At 40.1% G+C, this 18,720-nt stretch overlaps 2 protein-coding genes across 16 annotated transcripts; both read right to left on the bottom strand.

Annotated features, from left to right (window-relative positions):
* Positions 1-293: 293 nt before the first annotated feature.
* LOC112282728 (lysophospholipid acyltransferase LPEAT2) lies at positions 294-5,811 on the bottom strand. Of its 11 annotated transcripts, XM_090250589.1 has the most exons (8): positions 5,670-5,811; positions 5,266-5,438; positions 4,937-5,008; positions 2,639-3,586; positions 1,836-2,113; positions 1,562-1,679; positions 1,130-1,285; positions 294-975 (listed from the first exon to the last, which is right to left on the bottom strand). In XM_090250589.1, exons 4-8 carry the CDS (start codon positions 3,437-3,439, stop codon positions 844-846), a joined length of 1,485 nt encoding a protein of 494 aa, XP_090106715.1. In that variant the 5' UTR covers positions 3,440-3,586; positions 4,937-5,008; positions 5,266-5,438; positions 5,670-5,811; the 3' UTR covers positions 294-843. The 11 variants fall into 11 exon arrangements, 10 of the variants coding, with proteins under 10 accessions (XP_090106715.1, XP_024376502.1, XP_090106719.1 ...); XR_002969956.3 differs by lacking the exon at positions 5,670-5,811 and having other exon boundaries at positions 1,562-1,702; positions 2,639-3,466; positions 5,149-5,395; XM_024520734.2 differs by lacking the exon at positions 4,937-5,008.
* Positions 5,812-6,902: 1,091 nt separating this feature from the next.
* Positions 6,903-11,158, bottom strand: LOC112282741 (uncharacterized). 5 transcript variants are annotated; one of them, XM_024520771.3, is made up of 6 exons: positions 10,798-10,939; positions 10,572-10,645; positions 9,372-9,484; positions 8,581-8,689; positions 8,160-8,455; positions 6,903-7,677 (listed from the first exon to the last, which is right to left on the bottom strand). In XM_024520771.3, the coding sequence occupies exons 4-6, from the start codon at positions 8,684-8,686 to the stop codon at positions 7,354-7,356; spliced, it is 726 nt and encodes a 241-aa protein (XP_024376539.1). In that variant the 5' UTR covers positions 8,687-8,689; positions 9,372-9,484; positions 10,572-10,645; positions 10,798-10,939; the 3' UTR covers positions 6,903-7,353. The 5 variants fall into 5 exon arrangements, with proteins under 5 accessions (XP_024376539.1, XP_024376538.1, XP_024376540.1 ...); XM_024520770.3 differs by lacking the exon at positions 10,572-10,645 and having other exon boundaries at positions 10,798-11,158; XM_024520772.3 differs by lacking the exons at positions 10,572-10,645; positions 10,798-10,939 and adding an exon at positions 9,685-10,261.
* Between the last annotated feature and the right edge of the window lie 7,562 nt (positions 11,159-18,720).

The following is an 18,720-nucleotide window of genomic DNA, read 5'->3' as shown; positions in this document are numbered from 1 at the left end:
AACATGAATAGATCATGGATGTAAAAGTAGAGGTCTTAATATTCTTTAATTAAAATGAGTGAATGGCAATAAGTTTCTCTTAAACATAGCTCAAGTTTGGATAGTTTATCTATAGGACGAGCAAAAATTGTGCCATGTAATACAAAAACTCCCTTTACTCTTTTGTTTTGAAATTACTCTTCATTGTTTGTCTCATGTGAAATCCTTCCCTAATTGTTATGTGCATTGTGCATTGAATGGAAGCCACATGTAAGCTATTTTAAACATCAGTTGTTTATTGCGTAGTACGAAAATTAAGAAGAATGTAGAACTTGCTTAAAAAATTGAAAGTCCACACCGTTTGGGCGATTGAGCTTTTGTAAATCACTGGGCCTAGGGCACCTATAATTTGTACAACATGATACAGAAGAATGGACCACTGTCGTAGAGTACCCAGCTAGACATGCCTGATTCGAGGAATTGATTTAGGCGTCTTTAAACATCATACCCTTCCTCTGCAATCACAATGGAGGACCACAACTTGCCCACTTCGAGTGGAAAACCAGAGACCGACCTTAGAGGCTCCCTGCTCAACAGCAAAACCCCACAACTGGCTTGGAAGCAAATTCAGCACAGGGCATGCAGCAAGCCTCCATTGCAGAAAGTTTGCAAGATACTCGACAGCAGTGGTAGAATCATTTACTTCTACGTCTTTAATTGACACAACCTGTTGTAACTAGAACTTGACAAAGAACCTCCAAAATTTTGTGTTCAAAACACTAATCAGTCCCATCTCATTCCTGCTTTCTTCCCTCCAGTACAACTTGAAACGTAGCGTCATTCCCAATCGTGCAATAGCCTCGACTACAGTAGACTTGATTTCCCAATCAGAAATAATAGTAGGAAATCAGGGTTGTCATCGCAATAGCTAGAAAAATCAGTCTGTCGAAGTAATCCACCTTTATTAACGTCAATCCTGTTAAAAAGCAAGTGAACCTGTTGCAAAAAAGTACAACTGTCAATTACCGCAAAAGTCCCGAGTATTATGAAAATGTATGTAAAAACTGTAGACACCTTGATTTACTTGCTTATGATTACTTAAGTATGCGCACAATAATACAGCAACAGGGCAAATGAATTTCTGTCTGACCTGTTGCTTTGAAACTGATGGCATGAGTACACGCAAACTCCTATGCAATGCGGTCTCATCTAATAGATTCTCTACACCACCACAAAAGTTATATGCTGACTCCACAACTTCCTTGAATCTTGAATGACCGCTTATAAAAGCAATTCCCGTAGCGTACTGCCCAGCAATACCAGATATGCAAACCACGTCAGTTAATGATTTGTAAATAAGCATCACCGTTATCATTATATTACAATGCAGAGCAAGAAATATTGCTGTTATCATTCCAAGAATCTGTCGGGATTACTGTTTCTAATAGATACATACACCAAGGCGTTGCAAACTAATGACACAAAAGCCTTAGAAAACGTATTTCATCAGTCCTTTAAGATAATACATTCTTGCTCAGTATCCAGAGTGTGCAATAAACTGACACCCAGAGAGTCCAAGTACCTGACGAAAATTGATGTGACCACTATTAGTACGATCGAAGTACCGGAACACCTGCTGTAGAAGGAAACAATCAGGCAGGTCAACTGCTTTGATGTAGTCCTTGTAAGTGACGGCACCCCTGCAACAATTCCAGTAGCGGCCCTGTCAGACATTACAACTCAGGTTGGAAACAATAGACTGTTAGAGCACAAGTTGGCGCGTCATTTGTAGGTCATCAAAACTGCAAGTATGCAATCTAATAAGTGAGGTAGGATCATCAAATAGTTTAACTTACCTATTCGAGCAGTCCAAAGCCAGAAATTTAGATAAGCATCGCTTAGCTTCTTTGACTGTGAATGGAGAGATCTTCTTGAACTCCCCAAATTCAAGAAGCGCAGACGCACTGTCAATCTTCAACCTCACTGCTTCCATGGCCATATAAGCATCCTCATATGTATGCTGTGTCACAGACGTGTTCATTGCTCGAGCCATAGTAAGGCGTACTCGTTCTGCAAACAGATTTGGGTTTTTTGTTTCTTCAAGAGTCGGATGGATAACAGGTAGGTACTCAACCTGTACACAAAACCGATCCACTGTTATCTGATGAAGTGCTAGTATAATCTGAATATAACCAAAAATGCAGAAACTATTTTGTCGAAGGGAGGGCCCCTAGCATGAATGACTCATTACGTTCCTTGAAATAAGACCTCTGAATTGCACCATGATAACTGATCTTATAAGTCTTACGTCACCTTCTTCATTATGGTTTTAAAAACCATAGGCTGCTCAGTCAATGGCAATCTCCAACCCACTAATATAAACAAGTCTCATTACTAAACGTGACGCTGAAACAAGTAGAAGTGTCCTCCATGAAACTTCAAGAGAATGATAATTCTATGCATTCACAATGATTCTAGTCGAGCGAATACCAGATGAACCAATATGAAAGGCTCACTTGTTATTCCTGAAGGCCAAGGCCAGATTAGTTATTTTGGAATATCGGTAAAAGCAAGTTGTGGTCATCTACATAAAGACATCTACATTGAAGGGATCGTCGAGAATGAAAGAGACGGCATAAATAAGTTGGAGAGGACGTACCGACATAAAGTTATGAAACTGGGTCATCAGTCGGAATAGAAGCCAGTAAATAACAGGTCCCTCAGCAACCCAGCATGGGTCCATGTGCACATGAGGATATCGAATAAGAATCGGCTGTACAGGAAAACCGGGCGTAAAAGCCCCCGCTTTGAAAGAAATAAGAAGTTTTCCATTCGTAGTAGTAGCCTCAGGAAATATCATTACATGACTCCAGTCATTGCACATAGCTTTCCGCTTGATTGCATCAGATGCACTTTGACGGGATTCTCTTGAAATCCGGTCGACAGCAATTGCCTGCATCGCCTTAATGATGGCACCAGCTACGGGCAAGTTGAGGTTCTCATAGGCTGTGACTATTACTGGCAGATGCTTGAAGAACAGAAACAACGGATCCACAAAGGTCACATGATTGCTCACAAGAATGGGAGCTTCATGACGTGGGGCAGGACTGCCTTTCAAATGAATCCAATGAAAGCCACAGGCAAATAGGTTCACTCGAGCACACAGACGAACTGGTAGCATCAATGAGCGACGCCACTGAGGAAACGGACTTGTCAATACATTCTTGGCTCTGAGCAGTGCTAATTTGGTGAATAAGTACCCTAAAAGAAGTGAAGTCACAAAAACTACAACTCTTACCACCATTACGGGCAACAAGAGCACAGTTTTAAGTATCTCGTATCCTCCCTCAAATCGGCTATCATTGTGAAATGGATTAAAAGTATCATTCAATTTTATCTCTGGTGGTTGCCCCAGAGCTCCTGCAGCCTGCCTCTCTTTTCTACGTTGCTCAGAGTTCATCTTGCGACGTCGTATATCTCTTGTTAACTGAGGCACATGGATAGAGAACGCCTATCAGTATTTGGCAACAATAACTTATCTCCTTCAATGTCCAATTTTTAGTGATATTTCAGTGATTTGTTGCCGCTGATCCATTACCAAATTCACCTACAATGCCATCATCAATCAAATTGATTAATATTTCAATACCATATTTATTTCTACAGAGAGGATGACACTTGCCCTACTACAGAATAATGAAGCATCTCCCACCACTATGATATCTATAGTGTGAAAGGGGTACAAACCATACATTGACAATATTTAAAATAATCAGGATTTAGGGCTTTAAAGTGATTGGTTTCATGAACCCTCACCAAAACGTTCAATATACTAACTCTTCTGGAGCACCTAATATCAAACCTCTAGAATATTAGCAAACGTACCCAAATTCCAAAACCCAAACTGACTGCATAAACAATCTACAATGTACAAAGGTTGTCCTATGTTGAAGAATTCTGAGCAGTTGCCACTTTGGGAACTTCTCATGTGCTACAACGAAGGAATATGAAATTAATCGCACCTAAAGCCCTGGAATGAACCGAATGAAGGAAGACGCTAGGATTTAGTAAAACTAAAGCACGGATGAAGGCTGTAGCTTCTTGCTACTAGCGACAACATACTGTCTTAAAATGTATCACGCTGATTTTCCATCATCGTTAACACATAGATAACAAGATCTTCGTTGGATTGTTTTTTGTGATATTGAAATTTAGCTTCGTCATGAAAGATGAGACATATTCTTGTTGAAATAATATAACAAAATCAACGGAGGAGTGATTGCAACAAGAACAGCAAGAGAGCGAAATTATAATGTTCATAACATCTTCAATGTTAAATCTTCACAACCTGAAGTATAACGCTCATCTCCGGATTCAAATTATTTGAGGAAATTGCCAATATATTCGAACTTTAACGACAAGTATCTCATAGTCGTAATGGCCAGGAGCAATAAACTTTAAATATTCACAAGTTAATCCTCCACGTTTCCATCTAAAAAGAAACCTCGTTTGATTTCAAGAGAAGCAGGAAAAATGAAAACCAAAAAAGAAACAAAAAATATAAATAATTGAAAGGCCAAAGACACTCATTCTAAACGCAATCGAAGCTCGCGAAGTCCGCAACTAGTCGAAATTGGAACTGTGGATAAATCAGCAAACCAGAAGTGTATCTGCCCGTCCTCAGAGTTTACAACAAAATAAAACAAGAAAGCTTCTGACAATCGGAAGAGCTAACAGAATCTTTTGATCAACAGCCATGCGTTGTCTCAAAGATCCAAATCATAACTGCCTAAGGTGGCGATTCGAACTCCCGAAACGGATATTGTTCAGGGAAAACCACTTGGAACCAGTAAAGAACTCTAACTGAACTTTGTAGCTCATTATCGTGCTTCGCAAACACCCTGCAAATTGATTCTTTGGTAGCCAACTACGACAAATGGAGTGTAATGCGAAGCACCTGGTTGCGACGTAGTAGAGACAGAGAAAGAGTCCTGCTGATCTGCTCAAAGAATTCGATTTCTCGTGCGCACTGAAAGTGACCTCGACAGACCGATACAGAGGAAAAAATCAGCTACATACAGAGAAAATTGGAACAGAGACGATTTAAAATGTCTTCGGAATAAAAGCTCGCGTACAAATTTAATCAGAAGGCAATTCAAATGATCCGACCTGTGTCATTCTACTACACACTACTTCGTCCAGCATCCTGCATAAACAACACACACAACACTCGTGGACAAGCACTAGAGCTGGTACGAACTCCCTCCAAAAAAGCAAAACCATTACCTCACGGCTCAATCCAGCACTCCAGCACACAAGACAGCCAGGTTTCCCTACACTCGCATTACTCTATCACGCCATTCAAGGCCTCACAAATAGATTCTCCACAGCTAGGAAGCTGAGTAGGTAGGCTTTAACACATCGCGATTAAACCAGAGCTACCAGATCCACGAACGATCCTGTGCAATAAAAATACAACGAATTTTAAATAGCCAAAATAAGCAAGGGACAAGTTAAATACACCGAAATAAACCACAACAAAAAAAAAATAACAACAAAATAAACAAAATAAAATAAACTCCCAACGCTCGTAACTAGAAAAAAATATATATTCCTAATAAAACATAACTAAAACCCTAAAAGAAGTGCCAGAAAAATTCAAAATCGACGCTAGAGCACGAACATTCTACCTCCTCGAAAAGCACTCGCCGTGATGCAGCAACTGGCGGCCTTAGCGCACACGAAAAGCGATCGGAATGGGAGGTGTCATGCCGTGAAGAGTCGGGAATTCATGACGACGGAGCTATGGGATCTGGCTATGGCGTGATCAGGGGTCAAGCGCACTGCTCAAGACGACGACACCGCTATAAGAGGATGGATGGATTAATGAATGAATAAATGTATGGATGAACAATTGACGCGAGTTATGGGATGAACGTGACATCGTTTATGGGATGAAATCTCGGTGCTGTACCGACTTGGATGAACAAAGAAGAACTGGACGACATTACGCTGGGTGACGGCGACGGAGATGGACGAGAGTGATGTTTCTCGTTCGTCGACCACTTGGCACTACGTTCCACAATCAAAGACTGTCACTTCACAAAAAATTCAGTGAAGTGATGGGGTCGTATTAACGTTTTTTAATATTGTGTTTTGAATTACTTCATTATGGGTATTATGCGCATTCAATTAGGAGCCTCCCGTTCACATCATTCTGCAACCTGCCTCTTCAATTTTGCTGGAGCCCACAAATGGTATCAGACTTTGATGCTAAAAAAAAAAAAAAAGGGAATTCTGTACACTTTTAAAAATATGAAACATGATGCAAATTTGTATGTTTTGTTTTCATTATATTATCATTTCAGGAACAAAAACTCTATTTTCAGTGGTTTTTTTTTCAAAGGAGTGTAAATGCTAACAACTCCATTAATGAATATAATCACATGCCTCGTGATTGATTTTTCACATATTTATTAAATGTATAATTTCAGGTACATCATTTTTTTTTTCTCTCTCTCTCGCTCTCTCTCTTTCTTTGTATACTCTGTACTAAATCACTTCAAAGTCTAGTCTTTTTCGATTTGAAAATTTTGAAGGTTTTAATCAGTTAAAAGTGCCTCATCCTACAGTTCTGTTCTTACAAAATACACTTCTACACAAACACAGAATAGTACTACCTTAAAAGAGAAAACAAGACATGCATGTATGTATTTTATGTCAAAAAAGCGTTGTGTGCCATGCAAAAATTTAGCATTCAATTCTTAATTATGCTGAAGCAAAAACACCATGATCAAAAACTGTGAGCTTCAAGTTGAAGTATAAAAGAAAATGAAATGATTTATTTACTGTATGATGACTTGCAAATCATCATACAAAAATTTCCATGACCACACGCAAAGCACCAAACCACCACAAAGGAATGATAAGAAAAGAAAAGAAAACCCACACTCCAAAACTTTTATTACATATAGGCGTATACTTCTCACACAACCTCTATAATTGCACATATGAATGATTTCCTCTGCGTGGTTGGATGGATGGATGGATGTATAGATCGTACTGATGGATGAATACATATATCGAGAGTATAGTTCGATGGAAACCGTAGGATACATCTTCGTCCGCAGCGATGGACCGACCGCAAAGTAGGCAAACAATTATCCTGAAGTGCTCGAAACCCACACAGACGCCGGCAAACTAACGATGCATCGATAGGGAGAGGATGCGGTGGGTCTCCACACGATAAACCGATTCCTTCGCCGCGAATCTTTGAATCCCCCCCTGCTAGTTGACTTGTTGCCAGGCCGACCCAGTTGCCGATGATGATGCTGGAGCCCCATCCAACGAACCTCCCTGCGTTGCAAAAATCCTTTAGTAGTAGTAGTAGCGGGTGTAATCGGGTCCAAGCACAAACGTCACTGGGTACATATCTTCGAAACTGGGCGGTGGACGCGGCGGAGGCGGCGCTGGAGCTGGAGCTGGCGGTGGAGGTGGCGGTGGGTCTTTCTTCTCCTCCACTGCCTTGGGTTGTTCCTCAGCTGGCTTGGCTGCCTCTTCTTTCGTTTCGGTGGGTGGTGCCGGTGCCGGTGCTGCTTCTTCTTTCTTCTCATCCGTTTTGGCTTCCTCGGCCTTCTTGTCGTCTCCCTTCTTTTCCTCAGCTGGTGGTGGTGCCGCGGCCTCAGGTTTCTTCTCTTCCTACGTCATCGACACAGGACCCCCACGTGCAAGTCTCTTCAAGCTTCAATCTACAACTATAAATATCTACAAAACGTACAAAGTTTTTTCTTTTTCTTTTTCTTTTTTCTTCTCTTTTTTTACATTTTGGTGTCGACTCTTGAGTTTGATTATTGATTTAATTGTTTCTTGTTTCTTGCCATTCTTTTGATTTGTATTTTTGAGTAGTGGGTCATAACCCGTAACCCGTATTATATCCTAAGCCATTGTCTTACAATTGTGTGAAATCCTTGGTGGACTATCTCAACTCTCACTGTCTTTCTCATGTTGATAACTGCCTTTGATTTTTTTTTAAGAATGATTGAATGCCAAAGATGAATTCTGATGTCAATGGTCACGAGTTTGCAAAAGAAAAGTTTGCCGACTGATTTGGTCGAAGTTGTTCATAAAGCTAGTTGCAAGTATTCCGTTCTCTTCTCCTTGGTGGAATTTTGGAAACTTACCTCTTTCTTGGGCTCCTCTGCTTTGGGTGGATCTTCCTTCTTTTCTTCGGCAGCAGGTGCAGCTGCCTCTTCCTTCTTTGGCTCCTCAGGTTTGGCCTCTTCTACCTTGGGCTCTTCTTTGGGAGGCTCCGGAGGTTTGGCTGGCTCTTCAGGGGGTGGAGGCGGCGGTGGAGGTGGAGGCACCAGCGCCGTGATCTTGCCTGTTCGAGAGACGTGTCGATAAACATCCTCGGGAGTGACTAATCCTGTGACTGTCACCTGCTGACCATGGAAGTCTACACTGTAGGCTGTCACTCCTGTTTCAGTGCCAAGCTTCATAATCAGTGCATTATCCATGACTCAATTTTGAGGGTAGTTGAATAAGTCTAACCATCTTGAGACAAAGCTCAGTTCAAGTGGCTCTAGTTTGGGATTACATTACCCGGGATTCGCTTGACAGCTCGCTTGACAGTCCGAGCACATCCCTCGCAATGAAGAACTACCTTAAGAATCACTGTTTGAATCACCAAAGTCTGTACCTCGGCCATTATCTGCATTCATATCACATAGCAATTAGCTTATCACTTAAGAACAAGAGTCCCTGAGGTTGATTGAATACCAACGACAACAAGCAACTTGATCACCGTCTAGAAGCCACTCTACACATAGATATCTAGGATTCAGTTACTTCGTTTTTTGAATGAAAGGTGACAGTCTCGATATCATGAGTCAGTAGGAACTTCTGTAGTTCAAGTTGGATAATCGATGCGCTTTGATTTTGAGAAGTAAGTTTCTTTTTGTTTGAACGATCTTAAGAGGTGATCACGACTTGACACAAATATCGATGCAAACTGAAGCATATCCAGAAAACTTCCAGCGAAATCTAGCTGCATTCTGAAACCTGCTATCTCTCTTAGTACCACATGATGCTAATCCGCACGCACTCAAGTGTCGGGTGCCTTCCAACCCAATCATCTAACAACAATCTGTTGTCCGCTCCTTTTTTTTGCGCTCAGACAACAGCTTCTTTATTTTCAGGGGTTCAATCCTCACCCTGACGCTTTGCAACGGAGGGTGATTTTTCTGTTCTGTTTCTGAGACGTGACATTGGATCACGACGAACCTTTTTTATAATCAGCATTTTCTGACAAATATGAACAGAAGACATTCACTGGTCAAGTGCTGGACTCTTCGATACAACTGTAAGTGCAATCAAATCAGCGGAAGCAGTACTTGTGTATAAATTCTTCGTATAGGTGGGAAGTAATAGAATACGATTCTGTCCGGGTGATATGCTCCTGCCTCATCCCCTTTCTTTTAAAACTGGGTCGTCTCGGAGTTCAACACTGTCACATACACAAACGTACACATATCAAGAAAATGAATCCATTTCCATCAAGGGAGTCCAATAAGAAGTTGTGTTGCCTGCGCCGCCGAGTCTTTCCATTGAGGGGGAAGAGATAGCTGATTCTAATGTCCTAGTTATGAATCTAGGAAATCGGAAACAATTAGAGAAGGTGAGATCGTGGAATGGTGCAACCATTACCCAAGGGAGTCTGCAAATTTCTAGCTACTTCCCACCTGGGGATTCGTCACAGATTCCTTGTAAACTCTCCAAAGTTATCATGATTCGGGCCCGTAAACAAACCCCGTGACAATTTTCACGAAACCTTCACTCAGAATGATAACATCGACAGTAAAAATCTAACATGCTACATCACTCATGCGAATTGAACTCTGTGTCAACGCAACTAGAACAAGCACACACAGAAACCAGCAAAGAAGAGATAGAGAACAGAAAGACGTGGTGTAGGTCCTAAGACATAGATCTAAACCGTTGCATATTTATGAACAAAAGCCCAGTTGGGAAGAGGCCATTATCTATGTTAACTCCTAGACAGCCGACTTGCGATGGGTTCCTCGACAGCCGAAATCTCTTCTGTAGTTAGACATAGATGTACATACTCAACAGTGTTGTTGGGGAATTTGACACAATCCCCCTGGGTACAGGGAAGAGACAGACTTATCTATAAACAAGCATACCTTCGGCATCATGACTGTGGCTTAAAATGGTTATCCAACGACGCTACTTGTGCTCCTGGACAAAGTCTATCAACGAAGCAACATCAGAAGGTTGGGGATTGAGAGTCTGCGGGTCGTTTTAATCCCAGAACACAGGGCACAAGGAGATTGTGTCTTGAGAATGATGGAAATTTCCCATGGGAATCTGGAGAGCTCTAGCAATCCTGCACCTAGAGTTTCGTCACAACTTTCCTGTGTAGATTTGCAGGAGAAAAAATATAAATAAGAGCTACGTAACGACGAAAGAGTCACAAGCCACGATGCCACTCAATCACTTAAATCGAACTGAAAGAAAAGGCCAACGACGTTGGACTACGGCTGCACTTTTAGAATTAAGAAAACGTAACTCACTTGAATGAAGCAACCCCTCGAACCAAGTTCAAAAGTCAATATCCTCTACGGAGACAACCGAATTCGCGCAATGACTGTAAGAGGCAGTGCTGTATGATTGCCGCGATTGTTTTAAGACAATAAAAATCAATAAAAAGAAGAGAATCAAAACCACGGTTCTTCAAACATCAATTGTCAAGCTATTGTTCATGAATTACAATTCTCAGCAATCTACACCCCCACTTACTTGCGATGGACAAGTATCCACTGCTCTTCAAATTGCGATCATACGATCTTCGTTGTGGATTACTCAAACCCTCAGCAAATTACTTCTGCCACCTTTGGTAGCTTCGACGGAGCAACCATCACTCACCACGATGAGAAGAACAGTAACCAAGAGTTCAGGAATCTGAATTAGAGAAAAAAGAGAGAAAAAACAACGAAAAAAGAGCCTAGTGCAAGCACAAGGCTGATATGGTCCAATTAAGCAGGAAAGGAGGCCCACACCACTCTGCAGATTGCTTGACCAATTCTTGGAACAGTAGTGGTGATGAGATGGAAGAAGAGTCCCGGGGGGGATTTACAGGATAGCTACAACAGTAAGACCGGCGAACAGCTTCAACTGATCCTTCATCACCATCGCCAGATATGACGCTGTACAGGCTGCATCTTTCGCGTGGGGCCCAGAAAGCACAGGAGACTGGGACAGCACTGGGCCGAGACTTGGTCTCACAATTTCATCACCATTAGTACAATTTCAAAAACTTACGCCTTTTCCGAGGTTTGATTCGCACCTCTCCATTTACCGCAGATGGATGTGGAAATCCAGAAACCTTAATGCTGGTTATTACGCCACTGAGCAGTAATGATCACGACGCTCGGTGACAAAGCTGTCGATACAGACACAAATTACAACATGCCACAAGCCGGGTAGACACTCCACCATCCTTTAAGTGGCTTTCGGCCAAATGCCTTTTCAGGAAGGTTGCAGTCCATGGGAAATCCTACAGTGCATTATTATTTTCCCCTCCTCCAGCACATGAGCATACGATCCCTTCTTACAAACCTTCTGGCCAGCAGTTACGTCAAGGCACAGTGACAATCTCATATTGTCGTCTGAGCTCTGCTTTGAACCTGCTGACACTCTCCTCTGGTGGACCCAGTTTCGGCAGCTTTGCCACACCACGGGTGGCGTCAGAATGAAAGAAGCAGATTGAGCAACGGCAGCTCCCTAGCGATGCCGACTCTATCCAAGGAATACGGAAGCTCCATGAGGAAGAATTTTCCAAATTCATCGACAATTTTCAGTTTTTGCTGTTTCCATTTTTATTAAAAAGGAACGTTGAAGATGTACAGAATTGGGTGAATGGTGACCCTCTCTGTACCCATCACCTACCTTGGCTGGTAACCGTTTTTTCTGATTGTACCCGACGGTGAAATCACTAATGGTGGTCCTTATCCACACACGCAAACACAAATACTCACACTGCAAGAATTACAGCTTCCTCTTATTGCAGACAATCCAGAATACTTAGACTTTTGCTGTTTCTGTTTGCCCTTTAGTTCCACTGGCTTCTAACACCGATCTCAAAAGGTCACGGCATGGAAGACTTGGTGATAACTAGCCTTCAAGAGGCTTCACGGAACTAATATACCGACCCACGCTGAGCCTCGAGTAGTGAAACGCTAACAAAGAACCGCATAAGTTTAAGATAAGCGTAAGCACAAGCTTAGTGGAAGCTGTCAGAGAGCCGCTGGACGCTGACTGTGCAATCAGACTGCCACGTCATATTGATGAGCTGGCCAAGGCAAAGCGAGCATTCCGATGTGGCTCCTCGCATCGAGGCGCACAGTCCATTCCCCATTCAGACCCATAGAAGCTCGCCACGTGTCCAAACGACAGAAAGGAGGATTGGTGAACGCCGTCCTCAAGATTGGGTGATTGTGTTCCCATGGAGAACAGATCCCCTGATGGGAACGTCTTGGTTTCAAGACTTTCCGTCCTTTGGATCATAATTGTTCCAGAGAGACAGATACCGTGTACATGGCCACGGTGACGTGGCACCTCGTGGCGTGCCAACTAAGCATTTTGCCCACCTGGGTCACCTGGTGACGTGGATGTGTGCGTTGTAGAATGTGTTGGGCTAATGCTTTAATTTTTGGGAAGTTCATCATGCCATGTCGTGGTGTGTTGCCTCATTTTCTCTCTGATCAATGATTTCTCCCTTTCTGAGCCCCTTTGGTGACCCACAATTCATGGACTCTATTTTAATTTAAATTTTGTTTTTCTTCTTATATGTTTATTCCTCTGGCTCGTTACTGCTTTGATTTCTAGCTTGGAAGTGTGAGGACCAAGACCAATTCTCATTCTGGAAGTATCACCTGATCATAACTGAAAAAAAGAACGAAAAAAAATAAAAATAAAAAAGGTTTTTTTGTTTTAGGACCTACAACCACAGCCTGCTGATGTGGCAAGTAGGAAAACGGCATGTCTAGCTGGCGCACCGACCTTGCCTGCTGTCAGCGTCCACGTTGGACTGATGGATGGAAACTCGAGATGATCATCTGTTTTTATTGTACACGTCAGATGAAAAGCAGGAAGAAGAAAGCTCTTTTTGTGTGCCCAGCAACACTCATGATGTGTGTGTTTTATAACTTCAGACTATTTCTGGAGTATTTGAATCAACTTGGTCGAACACATTTGTAAATAAAAATAAAATAAAATATATTTTTTTATTTATAGTTTTAAAATCTATTTTATGTTCAAAATGTTCATGAATACCGTTACTGTTGCAGAATCTCTACAATTTGAAGCATGTATATGTTGTTTGAAATGATAGTTGATTTTTGTTTTACTAGACTTTGTATAGAATATTTTATAAAAAGATGCAAACATGAACACAACGTACATGATGCATGGCTGTCCAAATTGTTCCTCGTAGATTAAAACGTGAATCACATGGATTGAATTCAGTGGAACTTCTGCAATAGTTGTGCAATGTTGTTGTTGTTGTTGTTGGGATGGTGGTTGTTTTTCATATTTTCTTCAGTGCAAATTTATATTTTTGTATATTTTTTTGCATATGCAAAATCGTTGAGAATGGATCTAATCCACACTTTTTAGATGTTGAACTAGCACTTGTTAACTAACATGTCTTATGCATGTCTTGGTAGAAATGCTCATAAAAACATAGATTAAGATTCTATATTTTACAATAGTGAACTTTGTTTTGTTTTGTCTTCAACAAAACAATAAAATATAAGATTTTAACTATTTTTGCAGATTATGTGTTTTAATAATGAGAAGCTAAGACTGTTGGATTGTTATTATTGTTATTATTATTATTATTTTATTGGATAAAATAGAATACAAACTTAAGGTAATTTGAAGTTGATTATTTTTTCATTATCTTAATTTCAAGTAGTTTCAATTCCAATTTTTTTTAACCAGATACTTGAATTTGAGGAACATTGTTTATTAAAAATGTAGAATGCACATGCATTTGAATATTTAGTTACTCACGTAATAAAGTATTTTGGCAAATATTCCTTTTTATATTAAATAAATGTTTCAGTATTGGTTCTCCGGTGAAATTTGACTTTTTTGATATTTATAAATTTCTTCTGTTGAAAGCGGAACATAAAACTATTCACAAAAATATGGAACAATAATTATCATGAATGAAATTAGAGCAATTTCTATTTGTACAAAAGGCTTTCTAATTACAAAGATAAATATCAAAAGGTATATCAAAATACCTTGAAAATTAATCATAATGAATCATGTGAAAAAATGAAAGGATTAAAAAAATAAAAATAGGAATAATAGTAATAATAATAATAACAACAACAATGATAACAAAAATCATCCCAATTAATAATTTTAAAAATTGAATAATCATCTTATCTTTAATTTAATACACTAGATTCTTATCATTACACCACTTCTTGTACATGAAGTAAACCTTTCGGAGACACAAAATCAGATAAAACAATCAAAAGGATTTAGTTGAGGTACAATCAGTTGATTTTATCATGAGAATACCACACACACACACACACACATATATATATATATATATAACAATAGTTTCATGCACCTTCTCACTGTATCAAAGAGACAGCAGCTCTCTCTCATCAGGCCCACACGTCTTTGTAGTGCAGATCAACAAGAGAAGGATGGAATAGATGTGATAAAATCAATTATATTCAGTTTCTGGTTGTTCTTCCTCATCAAGTTGTTATTCTAAATCTGAAGGTATCAAGAGCAGAATAAAACACACACACATAGGAAGCACCTGTTCTCTGGAATAGAAAAGTATATTCCCTCGATGTCTAGTGGACAATTCAGATTCAACCAAGCAGGCTCACATCCCCCTAACTCTGCAATCCCTCCTTGATTTCATCACCCAAAATTTTATTCCTCTCAATGAACAATAAATGAAGCCTTGCCTTGGCACCAGGAATCCAAAAATACCCCACAAAGGCTAAGTGGGGTGCCACTATCTTCGTGTTGAGATCTGTGAGGTTGAACCTTTGGAAGCTAATGCAACCGATATAGCAGCTCGTAGGAATAAGCAGTATCACTACTATCAATGAGAATTCACTGAGCGTCTTTTCCAAGACGCTAAGTTTCAATGCAAACTACAGCATGTTGGCAATCATATAAAAACAGCTTGTACTCATGCATGGTGAACTCCCTCGCCCTCAGAAAGTTTTAGAAATCACACCAGTTATATCCCTTATGTGAAGTAAAGCCCTAGCTTACCTTGTGTCTGCAGACTTTTCTACATCTGTGCCAACATTCACCCCATGCAGACTGACTTGGATTTTTGAACTGTTATTAAGCCTACGCCGGAGGAATTGCGTGATGCTTTTTCAAACTTCACCGACCTTTTCTTTCTGTCGTCGAATAGGTTGCATTGAGTTCCTATGGTGGTCTTGAGGGAAACATCGAAGTCGGCTTTATTAAGGTGCATGTCCCAGTTTATCTGAAGTGATGCACAGGCTTCATGAAGGTTGCGACTTGGGATCCTTAAAGTGGTGTGATGAGGAATGTGTGCACTGATTTCATGGCAGAAGAAGTCATTCCGTGAAAACAACAATTGCCGAGTGATTAAGTTCTGCAGAATTCATACTCAGCCAGCCCTATCTGCGGAAGCACTTGGATGTACACCATAGTATCAAACATGAATTTGAATCACCCAGTGAAAAAGTATGCGTTCATTGTGAACATTGGAGCACATATATGAAATTTCATCTTACCTTCTAACTTTGAAGAAACAGGGAAATGTTTTGCCAACGTCATGGGGTCAGCGATGCCTTCAGTAATTTACCATGCAGGATACTCGGTATGAGCAGTTCCATTTAATTGGGCGTCTACTGCATTTCATTTTCAAGCTTGCTTGAAACGGGTGTGAGGTGTCATGAATTCACCAAAGTGAAAGTGCTAATAGAGAGAAGGAAACCCAATCTGGGCACCACTCAACACTTCAGGAAGCCCAGCGAACAAGTAAGAACAAACAACTGTAGCTATGCAAATACGCCAAAAATTGCAACAGCAACCAAGCGGATTGGACAAAATGTTGATCATATTAGATTGAGCCCAAAAGCAGGAGTAGTACTATCAGTAGAGCCCTACAACAGTAAAGAACAGCATCTACTTTCACTTATCTTGAAGTTTGTACTTGGTGATGTCAAAATGCCAGAACCACCCATGCCTCACAAAAGCGATCCACCAGAGAAGCCTCATGGCAGCTTTAGTTGGAAACCATGGCCTGAATGCTTGCTAAGCTGGTCGATTATCAACCTTTAAAGGCAGTGGAATCAAATCTAGAATCAGATATATTTAAAAGTAACAATGCAGTGAATGCAGTGTGTACCAAATGGAGTGAAAAACTTGTGAACGCAACAAAGACCCAAGGCATTTCACATCATTCTGATTTGCTTGATGTTTTCACATGCTAATCATCCCTACTATTGTATTGACCCTATTGACGAATTCACCCACGGTAGCCTTAAAGTTGTCTGTATTATTGAAGCATGTTAGAGAGGTCAATAACATATCGGTGGGTGTGAGGATGGTGAGTATTGTGCTTGATTCTTCAGGGCTCTAAGGGATACATCAGAGGCATAACACAGTCGTCCCGCCTGTGTCATTGTTAGGTTGATTATTAGAAAGAGAACTGTGTCCAAAGGTCATGACCGGCAACGAAAAGGTCTGTCATAGCACTCCCCAAATAGACGTTGACAATAGGATAGTGATGCCACGGTGACAGAGATAGAGGGGGCATAACCTAGAGCTACTGATGCCAATGTGATCGCTACAGTTTTCCATACGTTAAAAGCATTAATCTCGCAAAACCTGGACCACACAAACGAGACACAAGGTGGACTTCATAATGCAATTATGTGCATGTTGATACTAAAAGCGTACTCAGAACATGAACTACTTGAAAAACTCACAAGCCTACAAACAGATAATGAGTGGACCTCCATGGGTTTTGGCCAAGATTTGACAAAAGAACCATGTAAGTAACAATCCTACCCCCTTCCGCAAACTCTCGACAACATCGCTGGGAAGGGGGACCTCCGCATTGAGCAACCCAGCAGCTCGCACACAGATCGACATAGTATTGCATCACGCCAGATGGACATGGATATACGACCTTGTTCAAGTTGCTATAAGGCCTTACCGGCTCTACCACTTGAGTTAACCTCTGGCATTGAAGTGAACTGCCTGGAAAGAGGTGAACTGTGGCAACCATTGTCAAGTTTCGACAATTTTGAGCTCCGCGATCCTGCAACCAAGCAAGCTACGGGCTACAAGATATCTGGGTTCTCTGGGTATTGGAAAGTCTTTGTACCGTTGTCGTCGATGATTTGCAATTGCAATTTGAGGATTTGCAATTGCAACTTGAGTGGAACCCAATAATGTTTTGAACTCTTCTGACCAACTAGTGTTTCGATTCTCAAACGCTGAGTTTTGCGATTCACAGCGGTGGCCTTGCTTCCCATTCGCCTCTCCGACACCTCCCGCACACACGCTGGAGGGCCATTGGATGAATGTGGCTTTGGATGAACAATTTATGGGTGTGTATGTGCGAGGATGAAAGCTTTGCGGATGAATGCGGCCAACAGACATGCTTGTATTTCAGAGCTCTATATATATATATATATATATATATACACACATTAGTAGACATTTGTGTTGTTGAGTGCTAAGATAGCTCTTGTAAGCTTCACTTAATTATTTATTTATTTATTTCTAGAGAAAATTCATGTAAGTTCTAAAATATATATATATATATATATATATATGCTTTCTTTTTCAAAAAGAATCTCATACTCTGGTACAGACTTAAATAATATTAATATTTTTATGATTCATTGTGATGAGATTCTACAAATCTTTTGGTTTCTGTTTACTGAAATAATTTTTTAGTTATGGAATACACACAAGAAGAAAAGTGGTAGATGGATGGGTCCAAAATTTTAATACACTTCATATTATATAAATATATATATATATATATGCACATATACACACACACATATGTACACATATAAAATTGAAAGAAAATATTTCACACTAAGATGACTGTGATGGAGATTCAATGGTGGTTGTTAAAGGTACATTTGGAGTAAAAACTTCATGAGGGAAATAAGCAATTATTATGGAATTCTAAATTCCAGAATGAAATAGGATTCATAGATATGTATGTACATGTCAAATCCACTTATCATGATCAATTAAAAAGACTTAATTATCTTCACCATATTTATCTGATATCATAAAACATGTATATTCTTACACTCTTATGGATTATGTAAAAAATTAATAATGGTTTAAAATATGAATATTTCTTGTGCAAAAATCTTAATAAAATAGTTATTGAAATCTCAATTCATTATCATCGATTTGGGGATGTTTTGATGAGCTCAGTAGAGCCAAAAGTCCTATCAAAATAGATCTTCAAAGACCTCAGGATCTGATCCAACTTACTGAGATAACCAAATTAAAATTCACATTTTGAATAAATCATAGGCATTTGGAACATTCAATGCATAAATGTGACAAAACTATTTCAACATCTCTTCTACCATATCTTCTATGAATTCTTTGAGAACTTTGTTATCTAATATTTAAATAATAGTTTGGTTAACTTAA

Source organism: Physcomitrium patens, chromosome 5 (genome assembly GCF_059467195.1).
Source record: "Physcomitrium patens ecotype Gransden chromosome 5, ASM5946719v1, whole genome shotgun sequence".
Lineage (NCBI taxonomy): Eukaryota > Viridiplantae > Streptophyta > Bryopsida > Funariales > Funariaceae > Physcomitrium > Physcomitrium patens.
This window is presented reverse-complemented; position numbering and strand designations above follow the sequence as displayed.

Bases quoted from the DNA above. Each gene is read 5' to 3' on its own strand.
- LOC112282728 (XM_024520731.3), bottom strand. From the start codon at position 5,262: ATGGTTTTGCTTTTTTGGAGGGAGTTCGTACCAGCTCTAGTGCTTGTC. The intron at 5,009-5,148 runs GTCGGATCATTT...GGTCACTTTCAG, and splicing joins TGTGTAGTAGAATGACACAG to TGCGCACGAGAAATCGAATT. The intron at 1,286-1,561 runs GTACTTGGACTC...ATTGCTGGGCAG, and splicing joins GTCACATCAATTTTCGTCAG to TACGCTACGGGAATTGCTTT.
- LOC112282741 (XM_024520770.3), bottom strand. From the start codon at position 8,686: ATGGCCGAGGTACAGACTTTGGTGATTCAAACAGTGATTCTTAAGGTA. The intron at 8,456-8,580 runs GTAATGTAATCC...GCACTGAAACAG, and splicing joins AGCTGTCAAGCGAATCCCGG to GAGTGACAGCCTACAGTGTA. The intron at 7,678-8,159 runs GTAAGTTTCCAA...TCGATGACGTAG, and splicing joins CAGAGGAGCCCAAGAAAGAG to GAAGAGAAGAAACCTGAGGC.